The sequence below is a fragment of the Podarcis muralis genome, chromosome 6 (genome assembly GCF_964188315.1).
Source record: "Podarcis muralis chromosome 6, rPodMur119.hap1.1, whole genome shotgun sequence".
Taxonomy (NCBI): Eukaryota; Metazoa; Chordata; class Lepidosauria; order Squamata; family Lacertidae; genus Podarcis; species Podarcis muralis.
The window spans coordinates 52,886,574-52,899,039 of record NC_135660.1 but is presented as its reverse complement, the minus strand read 5'-3'; the positions used below and the strand labels follow the sequence as shown (position 1 = coordinate 52,899,039).

Here is a 12,466-nt window from a genome sequence, read left to right as displayed (position 1 = left end):
AGTAACTCGTATTACCAAATAAGATCATGACAGGCCCAGAAACTCCCGACAAACACCCCTCTTGTTTTCAGTGATAAACAAAAGGCGATTTCCCCCCTGCCCGTGATTGTATTAGGATTTTGGAGCATGTTCAGGGTATGTTGTAACACTGAGCACCACACACATGGGAATTCACTGTAGGAAATTTACTACTCTTGACCACAAATAAAATAAAATGAGCTACTTAGTGGTATTAGTTCTAAGCTTCGTTTGAGCAAAGTTGTCAAATATGGGTTCTCTAGTTTTACGTAGGGGAGGAGATGGGTTTTTTGTTGCCTGCCCCTTATGGGAAAAGAGCGATAGCTTTCTTGGTTCCTCTCTAGTTGTGCACTGCCAAAGTAATCCTTAATGGATTAAGTTTTGTGAAATAAATGCTGCAAATAGAATGTGGGCTGAGATCATTTAAAACTCATTTCTCCTGTGACCCCTTGAAGTCCTGGAACCTGTCAAGTACAGTCAGCCTGTTTGTTCAGTGTTAGGTTTTCAGCCTCCCCAGATGCAGAAAACGGCTTGTTTTTCACATACTTTCTCTGATGGTATTATGAAAAATGACATTTTTCACTTGATTCCATGCACTGCAATAAAGCTCGCAATGGCGGAAAACAGTCCACAGTTCATCCAATACTGGGATGGTGTTCAAAGAAAATATATTTGAGCTTCAAGTATTTGAAGAGAAGAGATCCAAGAATGGCGAAACAATAGCGTTTAGTCATAGCAAAGCCCTAGTTCATGTGGTATTAAAGCTGTTATTGAATGACATAGTTCTTTCAAAGGATTCACCAGGGTGCCCAGGACATTTGTTAGAATCGCAAGAACTGGAGGAACCATGACGTACAGCATTTGCCCCAGGTGGGTGATTTCTAATTACTGCTAAGTGAAAAAACCAGAACTTCCTGTTGGATCACTTGGCCAATCAGGGGCTATATTGAACCCACCAACTTTGTAGATTTAGGACCAGCCAACTAAGACAATAGTCTTAAACCTGGTGCTCCCATGTGCTGTATTAAATTAACGAATGCACACATGGCAGGAAAAGAAACTATCACCCCCAAGATAGTGAGGTTTTTTGTTTTTTTTAACAGTCACCACTTAACGGGCAAGTTACGCATCTGGAAGGAAGTACGCTGCAATGACAAAGACAATGGGTGTGAGATAGCCCATCTGGGCAAGTCTGCAGTTTCCTGTGATGTGGCGAAAGCAGCACGCAGCGTCTCATTGCAACTCTTGGATCATTTTTGAATTTCTAGATAGCTGGGGTATGGAAATGTACGAGGAGTGCCTATAGAAGACCTGAAAAGCATAATAACTAATGCTCGTTATTTAGGTTTTTCTTGTGCTTACAATAAACGCACACAGGCTTACTTAATTTATTCCTAACCACAATCAAATGTTGCCTTCGGCCGGCTGAGGCTGATGGCAGTTATGGTCCCATCTGAAGGACACCAGGTTGCTGAAGAATGCCTTACACACAATCTAACCTGGGAGTTGTGACCAACTGCTGCCTCTCGTTACCTGCAGAGTTTCTCAGTGCTATCTGTTCCCTTTTCTCCAGAAGAGGCACTTCCTTTGTTACCTTAATGACCTATAGTTTGGAGGCCATCATGGCCCCGTGCCTGGCTAATTCAGCAATTGAATTCGTGCTGGGTTTTATTTGGTTTTTGGGGTGTGTGTGTTTTTTGCTGCAGATAGGAGTCCTTTTGAGTCCCTCCGCTCCCCCAACCCCCGCCACCACCCAGAATTAGCCAACAAGAATGCTTTATAGCATTTTGCAGTGGTTGACTCATGTAACCATCTAACCAAATACTGTTTGCATGTGATCATCGCACTGCCACAAAATCAGCATCTTTCCCCATGTTTACTGAGTTAACATGCTGGGAAACCAGCCACAGGAACTTCATTTGGAGCTAATCTGAGCTCCCTTTGATAAACGTGGGGAAATACCCTTGCTTTTGTACAGGCCACACTTCTTGTCAGCACAATAAGAAATAGCTGCAAGCCTGAAAACGAGGCCCTACTTTGTTTCTCAACTTATCATTCACCGTTTTGCCTGGAAATGATCATAATAATGACACTGTAGCACATCACTTGCTGACACTGGTTTTCTCGATCAGAAATCTACAGGTTATAAATCCAAGAGGTTAGAGTTACAATTGAACAGTTATGAGTTCATAATTGTTTTCATCTTCCTTGTGAAATTATTATAAATACAGTCGTAACTTGGTGGTCGAACGCCTTGGTACTCGTACATTTCGGCTCCCGAGCGACCAAAACCCGGAAGTGAGTGCTCCGGTTTTTGGACTTTTTTGGAAGCTGAATGTCCAATGCTATTGTTTCCAGGATGCCTGGAAACAACTGGAAGCGCATCGGAAGCCACGCCTTGGTTTCTGAATGTTTTGGAAGTTGAACCGACTTCTGGAATGCATTCTGTTCAAAAACCAAGGTACGACTGTACATAACCAGAGGTTAATCAGTATATTATTATAAACACGTAGCCAGAGATTAATCAGAATGAAGCAGGAAGGCTTCAACTTAAATAGTTAAGAAAATCTTTATTTCAATGTGAATAGTGCTATTTAAGACTAAATCAGCTACATTTCTTGAACTAATTAAGGGTAACACAACTCATCAGCCTTTTTGTCACCTTCACTGTTTTGATGTGTGTGTGGCGGGGGTGGGGAATCTTGGTTTATTAGACGTTTCTTTTTAAAGTAATTAATGTTAATCAAAAATCAAAAATCACAATCATCAGCTTTTGCCTATTCAATTTTATTTAACATAAGTAAAGTACACCTGCAAAATAAATGAAGATTCCAAGCATTTCACTAAAGGAACATCAACAGAATTCTGCAGATTTCATTCCAAATCCCAACCACGCAGCTGAGGAACTGAGGCTGCAGCGTGGGTAACAATCCTTTATTAGCAAGTCCCACAATGACACAGAACAGTCTAATTTAGACTAGTGGCACAGCATTCTAGGCAGGTGCTAGGACACAGAAATTCCCTCCTTGATCTTAGCTTTAGCAAAGCCATGTAATTGAAAGCTAGGGTCTCATAGCTATGCTCGGTTCCAGGGTTGTGTGCTGCTGCCACCAAAACAGTCCCAGGACAGAAAAGAGCTGGGGACCTCAGCCTCCACTTGCAATCAAGGCTAGCAATGAGAAGAAGCTCGTAGTGCCCTTGATATGTCCATGTGATGGTCTGGTGTATCATGATCCATGGTGTACCCACCAGTGGTGTAACGGACAGAGAAGCGTTCCCCAACATGATGCTCTCTAGATGTTTTTGGGTGACAATTTCCATCAGACCCAGGAAGCAATGGTCAGGAAGCATGGGAATCACGTCCAACTGCTTCTGCAGGGTACCAGGTTGAGAGAGGTTGGGGTGGTATTTGTCTTTGACCAGGAAGACCTGGGTTCAGAACTTCCTTCAGCTCATTGGGTAGCCCTTTAACCAGCCACTCTCTCTGATGGTTTAGTATTCTCAGTGCCACTGGGAGATCAAAATAACCCTATGTATGTGCTTCTGGGAAGACAACTGGATATGAATAAGTGCAAAACTGCTTTTAAACTCGAGGACAGTAGTTTGCGATAGGGCCGGGGAGGCTGCAACTCAAAGATCAAATAAAGTGTGACATCCATTAGGCATGAGAAAACCCTTCAAAACTCCTAAAAAAGTAATGCAGTTGGGATGAATGCATGTCTTCAGTGGTTTGTGCCTTGTGTACAAACCTTTCACTTTTCAGCTCACAGTTCCAAAAAAGAAAATGGGATAACAACAACAACAATTTATTATTTATATGTTGCTCATCTGACTGGGTTGCCCCGACCACTCTGGGCAGTTTACAATATATTAAAACACAGTAAGATATCAAACATTAAAAACTTCCCTATACAGGGATGCCTGCAGTAACAGATAAAATGTCCCACACTACCTAAAACCCACCTTATTCGATTTAGCACATAATTTATACAAGCCACAAGGGCAAGATACTTATGTGATATCCCCATGCAGCCATGAATGCAAATCCATGTGCACTGAACCATTCATATGCAAGGCGAACCTGCTAGCAAGGAATCAGTCCAGGCCATTGATTGCTGCCTTGCTAAAATTAATGTGGCATCAAGCATCTTAGGTACTTGTAAACATGGGTGGGTGAGACTCAAAAAGCCTTCCATGAATAAGCCTCAATCATTTTCTTGCATTTTTGGGTATAAATCAGACTTTAATTAAAAGATGCTAAGAAGTTTAAAATGTTACCTTGGAGGCAAAATGATGAGCTGGTTTAATCACAATTCCCTAGGATTCATATTAAAGCCAAGCCTCCCACAACTTCCTACATGAAAGGGTGTTGATAAAAGACATGAGAAAAACAAAGCAAAGAAAACAGTTCTTACCTATTGTTCTTCGAAGATCATCACACTGACTAATATGTGGAAACTTCAGAATTTCCTTCCACTTTTTGCTTTTCCCTTTGCGCTTTCCTCCACCCCCTGCAGGAGTAGAAAAGAGATGGAGATTAAGTTCTTGACTGTATTCTGTTCACATCTTTCCTATTCTTCCACACATCTCAGCTGTGGGACGCAGATGCATGCATGCGCAGAGTGTTCAAGGTTTTGTGTTATTGGTGTACAGTAGTTGGATGGGGAATCATGAGCACTTCTTCTTGGCCTTGCATGAATAAACTGCTGTGGGCAGCAGAACACACCCCTTTTGCAGAAGAAAAACTGACTCACCCCTTTTGCAGAAGAAAAACTGACTCAGAAACCCACCCCCAAACAGGCAAAACAGCTTACACCCCCCCAAACAAATTTAAAGACCCATAAAAAGGAGGCCACAACTGTCAGAAAACAGGACACATGTATAGTCCATCCCTAGCTGTGCCGGAACAAGAGATTACTTGCCACAGTACAACCGCAAAAGGAGCTGTATGAACCTGCCTCATCAAACCCCTTTGTCTAAATAATATTATGGGAAATAGAAAAATGACTGTAATTACTAGGTCTGGTCCAAAAGCTGCCTGCACTATTCCAAATGTAGGTGTACATATACAAAACCAGCAAAAACATTAGAGCCCTGCCAAGTTCTCCACTCTGCCCCCCACCCCAGATTTTTGGCTTTCTCTTTTGAAAATTTATATTAGAAAATATTTGGCCAGTCAATGTACAGAAAAGGTAGCTGTTCTGCTCCTCACAATTGTGGTAGAAAGAGTTAGCCTTGTGTCCAGCTGGATGAGGTCATTAGGAAAGAACAGCTTTACAAGTGACAAATAAACAAAGTCCTTGGAGTAGTCAGATACCTGTATCATGCATTAATAACATAGAGGTAATACGAATTCCTACCTATCAATGCATTACCAAAGTAATGCATTAAAAATCAGACAGAGTCGTCATATTTGGAAAATATCAGATTCACCCTCAGAGCTGGCATGTCTACATGTACAGAGACGCTTCCCATTTTGGCGTGGATAATTTGCTTCGAAAATGATCTAGTGAATTTCTGACACTTCCAGTCTCATTCCACCTGAAAGCTATTTACAGGTCCCATTGACTGTTCCATCTTCAGGTTCCTTTATTCCTCAGTCATTGCATTCATCTCCTGCGCACTTTTTATTCAAGAAATATATCATTCTGAATCACTCTGTGTTTCTGGAATTTATTACAGATGCATCTTCCATGAAATGCCATCACAGGCCTTTCCAAAACTCTGCATTTCTGTCTTCTAATACGTGCATCCCTGCTTCTTCAATTTTATATACATATGCACACACACAACACAACACAACACAACACAACACACATTTCTCCTCCTCTTCTCTGTCTTGGAGTCTTATCTTGCCGTACCTTTCACAGTTTTAGAAAGAACTCTACTCTCTGGTTTTAAAAATCACCCTGGGGAATTCACAGAGCTACATAAACACTAATTACGGAACAGAATACAAAACAGTTGGCTAGAGTGTCCTTATCAGACTTGGCAATCTGTAGACTCCTTTACTCACAGCAGTAAGGAGAAGATGGAATAGCTATTACAAGTATTAAATACTGAAGAACAAAAGCAGTGAAAAGCAATTATGGTGCAAATTAAGCAGAAGCAAAAGTTGTTACTATGTGAGCAAGATAGGGTGTAAATTACTCTGGGTGAAAAAGGTATGCACGGGCATACCAAAATGATGTGTGGTTTTTTGAAACATGAATGTCTGCCAAGATTGGGGTGGGGAGAGGCTGGAGTTCCCTAGTTACAAGCATGATTGGTGCACAGTATAGCCAATGGCTTCTCCCCTCCTGTTCCTCGTCCTACAAAAACAGCAGCATCAGTTGATGACTCATTTGCTTGTATCCGAGCGTAATATAGCGGCACTCTTGAGCCTGTGACGTCTTTACGTTAAAGATTCCAATCAACTGCTTTAATCTGTCTGACCTTTCCAGCTTGCAGCCTGTCTCTTGAAAACCATCCTCGCTTGGCTCGCTCCAAATGCAGTTCGGCACGACGACGAGTGTACGTGTGCGTGTGTGTATGTTTGTGTGGGTTTGTGAGGACTTGAAGGACATAATGCACCGAGACAGCTGAGACAAGGTAAAATTGTCTGGCTGAGTGAAAAGCTAAAAGGAGGCATCTCGCTGGATACAATGGTAATTGCAGAGGTGTGAAAATGAAGGCTGTTCACCTCTCACTTTGATCCCTGCTGCCATGTTCAGAGGCTCACTAGGTTTCCATCGCAGCTTTTGCCACAAAAAAACTAGGTAGAAAAACCATACTGTATGCCTCAGTTTTACCATTTGGGCTTGAAGTTAACTGAATGAGTCTGACACATCAGGATTCTAGCTTGCACCATTGTGGGGTGGGGGGAATATGCCACTGGAGGGAGAGGGAGGGAGGGAGGGAGATCTGTGATTTTCATTAAAGACTCAGCATTTGGACAGAGCTCTTTGTACTGAGTTAAGCAACTCAGATACTCTCACTGTGCAACAGTGCTAAAAGGATCAATAAGCAAGTTTTAGTGCTCAGCTGTGATCCGCATGAAATAGGGTTGTCATTAGTAGATATGTGGGAATTCACTGAATGGATGAAGAAATCTGACTGTTTAATGCCTCATTATGGGTATGGAAGTGGGACTGGCCATGGCAGTCAGTGAATTTTGCAGCAACAGCAGAGGGCAGGGAAAGTCCAATCTAATACACGTGTGTGGAGGAGCTGCAATGTACCTGAATTGGTTGATTACCACCAAGTAGTTGGAAGAGGACTATCCCAGTGGCTAATTTCCAGTGGTGAGAGGAATCAAAACTAGCCTGAAAGCTATGTTAGGTAAAGGTAAAGGTAAAGGTAAAGGTAAAGGTAAAGGTAAAGGTACCCCTGCCCTTACGGGCCAGTCTTGACAGACTCTACGGTTGTGCGCCCATCTCACTCAAGAGGCCGGGGGCCAGCTCTGTCCGGAGACACTACCGGGTCACGTGGCCAGCGTGACATCGCTGCTCTGGTGAGCCAGAACCGCACACGGAAACGCCGTTTACCTTCCCGCTAGTAAGCGGTCCCTATTTATCTACTTGTACCCGGGGGTGCTTTCGAACTGCTAGGTTGGCAGGCGCTGGGACCGAACAACGGGAGCGCACCCCGCCGCGGGGATTCGAACTGCCGACCTTTCGATCGGCAAGCCCTAGGCGCTGAGGCTTTTACCCACAGTGCCACCCGCGTCCCAGGAAAGCTATGTTAGGAAAACTCTAATCTCAGATAAATGGATTGGGCTGAGGTTATTCAGCTGGAAAGGCTGGTGGTGCTTGAAGGGTTAAAATATGCTCTTGTTCGGTCCAAACTGCATCAAAACAGCTGAATCCTAACAAACACAACAGTGAAACCCCATTTGTGTAAACCTAGTATTCCCCGACAACATACTAATGGGGCCAAATTTTTCCCATGCTCAGCCTAGAAAGCACTGGAGAGAGAACCTTATCTGTAGTGGCTCGCACCTTACAAAATACCCTTCAGGCAGATATACTGTATGGCTGACTCCATCACTTGCAATATTTTAAGAAACTTAAAAAAAAACTCCACCCATTCCCCCTGGCTTTTACTTGAAGGTGTTATTGAATATGCTGCTGATGCAGTCTTTTTGCCATTTAAAAAATATAGTATGCTTATTAATTTTTTATGATATTTGACTTATTGCGCTGTATTATGTTTTCACCCATGTTGTACACTTCCCTAATATCTTTTTATTGATGAAAGGTGGTATAAAAATAAACGATCTCCCCGCAACCTTTCTTCTCCCAGTACTTATGTCCTTGCTTTCAGCATAGGAGCTCAGCTGAGAACAAAAGGACTGGGGGGAGATGGCAGGAAGATTACTTTGAGCAGGTTAGCATCCTACCACTTGTATGCTCCCCCCCCCCCCACATCACACCCTCCAAGTTCTTGCTTTTTAGGGGATTAGGCAGACCTGTATTTAAATCAACCAGATCCACTGACATCCCCTCCAAGTTAAACATTGAACATTCAGTGCACACAAAGTTTGGCGCACGTTTGTTTTTCACATCTACACAATTTCCGACGATGCAGACAAACACAGAGAGCTCTTCCTCTCTCAGTGGCTGGTGACATGTCTGTGGGAAGGAACCACAGAGCTGGCCCAGAGTTCTCTGAACAGTTGCTGCCTTGGGACCAGACCACTGAGCAGAGGTTCTCACGCAGCTCCAGCAACGTTCATCAACTTGGCGGGTCCAATGGACATCCTTTCCAGGACACAACCCCCCCCCCCAAGAGATGGATTTCAGGTGCACTTACACTCACATCTACAACTGAATTTCAAATTCATTTAAAATGAAATCTCGAAAGATAGAAAACAAACTGGAAGCCTTTTCAAATGCCTCAAAGTCAACATTTTCTCAGAGACACACACACAGAGCGAGCCTTTTGTTTGCTCTCGTGCCTGGCCCTCAGGTTAAGACAGCACTAGCTCAGACGGCTTATTAACAGTTCTCATTACAGAGTCTATGTGTTTGTCTGGGAGTAGATAAAGGCTAAGTCTCTTTGTAAATAAAGGCAGCTTGGGGGATTGACAGTGAACAGATGTTCCGGTGGAATCCTACCCAGCACTTAATGATGCGATGTCAGAGGTCACAGGCTTAATTACCCAACGAATTAATGTTGATTAATGGCTGTTCCTCTCTTGTAATGTTGTTCACATCAACCATGATACCATGTGTTTACAAAAGGATGCTTTTATGGCGGAAAATAAACACACTGGAGAAGAATCCAGTCCCCAGAGGCAAACAAGGGACAATATCTTGGTTCCACGAAGTCAAGAGGGACTCCGTTATTGCTAATGGAAACCGGGATCCATGCTGAGACTGTATTAACTACGGTGGTTTCTGAATAAATTCTTTGGGGTCAATTTCCCCCCACCCCTTCAATATCCTATTATAATCCACAATTAATTGATTAAACGGAATTAAAAACATCCACACCACAATTACGGCTATATCAAGTGAAAAAAGCCATGCCATTTTCTTGGGTGAAGGGGTAGGGAGACATTTTATTATAGGTTGGTCTCAAATTTGAAAAGATGTTGTCTGGACAACTCCAGGTGTTCCCAGGTGAAACTGATTTGTTATATTAGTCTGGTTTTAGGCATAGGTTTCACACAGATATTGCTGTGATCACCCAGACCTGTCTTAGAAATTTAGTTGCATGCTCTAGAGAGATTTGGAGTGTGATCCTATGGATTCTTGTGGACTTTGTTGTGACTTTTGGCAGTATTGACCATGGTACCCTTCTGGACCACCTCCCAGATAGGAGTAGGGATACCTTTCCACAGTAGTTCTGCTCCTTCCTGGATGGCTGATCCCAGGAGGTGATGCTATGGTACTGTTGCTGTTCTTTGTGGAAATAGCACTATATCAGGCATGGGAAACCTCTAGCCCATGGGTGTAATCTGATTTACCAGGCTTTTTAATCCAGCCCCTGGCACTCTCCCTAAGCCATGCTCCTCCCCAAACATCTGTCCCATTCTGAGAAAACCAGCCATGCGGGAAGGTATCACTTTCTGCCTCACTACTTCACTTAGTTTCCTTGCTGCAGGCTGCCCTTTCTCAGCATGCGGAGAGGACATTAAGCCATGCAAAAAGAGGGAATTCAGCCCTAGAAAAGAAAAAAAGATTCCCAACACATGCCCTACAAGGTTGACTTCTTCCTCTCATCCTTTTTATCACATTCGAAAATCCCAGAGATATGGGGTAGAGCAGGGGTCGGCAACCTTTTTCAACCACGGGCCGGTCCACCATCCCTCAGACCATGTGGTGGGCCGGACTATATTTTGAAAAAAAATTGAACAAATTCCTATGCCCCACAAATAACCCAGAGAATCATTTTAAATAAAAACACACATTCTACTCATGTAAAAACACCAGGCAGGACCCACAAATAAGCCAGAGATGCGTTTTAAATAAAAGCACACATTCTACTCGTGTAAAAACACGCTGATTCCCGGACCGTCCGTGGGCTGGATAGAGAAGGCGATTGGGCTGTATCCAGCCCCCGGGCTGCCTACCCCTGGGGTAGAGTATTATCAGTATGCTTATAACACCCAGCTCTAGTTGTCCTTTGTATCAAAGACAAAGTAAATTATTTATTTATTTATTTATTTATTTATTTATTTACTTACTTACTTACACATACATACATACATACATACATACATACCCTGCCCATCTAGCTGGGTTTCCCTAGCCACTCTGGGTGGCTCCCAACAAAATATTAAAAACACAATAAAAGATCAAACATTAAAAACTTCCCGAAACAGGGCTGCCTTCAGATGTCTTCTAAAAGTCAGACAGTTGTTTATTTCCTTGACATCTGATGGGAGGGCATTCCATAGGGCAGGCGCCACTGAACTTGTATCTGGAATCACTAACAGGCTGGTTAAGGGTGAATAACTTAAGAGAGACTTTGATAAGGGGCGGGGGTCTTGGGCAACTCTCTGGCATGGGAAATGCATGTTTCAGATGGGCTTCCATTCTCCCCTAAGGAAGCATCTTTTGGAGTTTGCAGATATTCTTAGATTCTGCATTGCTATGAGATTCTGAGACGAGGGCTGTGGACCAGAGTGCTTTCCCTCAGTGCCAGCAACCCATGCTGATGGAAGATTCATGCTTGGGTGACCTCCAAACCCGGCTACCATAACATACTCCATGTGAGGAGCCAGTGTGGTGTAGTGGTTAAGAGTGATAGACTTGTAATCTGGTGAACCGGGTTCGCTTCTCCGCTCCTCCACATGCAGCTGCTGGGTGACCTTGTGCCAGTCACACTTCTTTGAAGTCTCTCAGCCCCACTCACCTCACAGAGTGTTTGTTGTGGGGGAGGAAGGGAAAGGAGAATGTGAACCGCTTGGAGACTCCTTCGGGTAGTGATAAAGCAGGATATCAAATCCAAACTCTTCTTCTTCTTCTTTGAAAATGGTCCAGCAGATTCAACTTGCACAGAATACTGCGTCGGGAAAGGGGTACTGACGGTGTGTGTGTACCTGCTCCTGGCACCTGGGCTCCAGTATGTTATCACTAATTCCATAGTGTTACACAGCAGAGATTGTGTAGAGGCTCCAGTGAATGTGGATGACATTGCTCAATGGCAACCATGTCAAGAGCCTTGACAGGCATATGGCTAGCTACTGAAGCAAATGAGGATGCTAGACTGGATAGGCCTTTGGTCTGATCCAACAGGGCTGTCCTTAAGTTTCTATTGCACAGGTGCTGGATTATGCATTGTCACAGATAATGAGGTATACCTCTGGTTTGGCTTCTTGCACAGTGGTGGCAGGAAGGGGTATGACAGCAGGGTTGGAATTAAAATGGCGCAACATCAGGTGGGCAGAGGGGAATTGTGTAGCTTCTTACAAGGGTGCTTGAAAGATCAGTGAGTTCCCATTAGTTCAGTCCATTTAATTAGAGGCATCATTTAAAGAAAAAGTGAGTAGGGGTGAGGAACTTGAGATGAGGTGGAATCTGCAGGCAGGAGACTAGAGTCACCTTTCTTTTCAAATGAAGGCAGTATTCAGTTTATTCAGTTGTGACATTTCACAAATATACACAGAGATTTGGAGGTGGGAGGGGGAAACCCCAAACAAACGCAGTGTTATATTGCTCTGCTAGGAGGAAACAACAAAGAATTTTAAAAGTAGAAACCCTTCCTTCATAGAGGAAAAGCTTCTTTTTCACAATTGGGGTGGAGCTTTTGTCCTGCTGCATCTTAAGTCTAAACAGGAAATGTCATCATGAAAGAGCAACAAAAGAGGGGGAAATTCTAGTGGCACAAATTATCTTGCTAACATATGGGGAATGCAGCCAGCAACTGCCATTGTTTGGATTCTTTACGACAGAAACTAAGACTTACTTCAACCAGGTTTTAATTCTGAACATAACGTGACAAAGCAGCCTGCAAATGT

General features: G+C 43.4%; 1 protein-coding gene across 2 annotated transcripts in view; it reads right to left on the bottom strand.

Annotated features, from left to right (window-relative positions):
* GRK5 (G protein-coupled receptor kinase 5) overlaps positions 1-12,466 on the bottom strand; it is a 157,088-nt gene that overhangs the window by 106,458 nt on the left and 38,164 nt on the right. For both annotated transcript variants that reach the window (XM_028730092.2, XM_028730093.2), the window contains exon 2: positions 4,434-4,529. In XM_028730092.2, the coding sequence (XP_028585925.2) occupies positions 4,434-4,529 (96 nt within the window). The remainder of the gene's footprint in view (positions 1-4,433; positions 4,530-12,466) is intronic.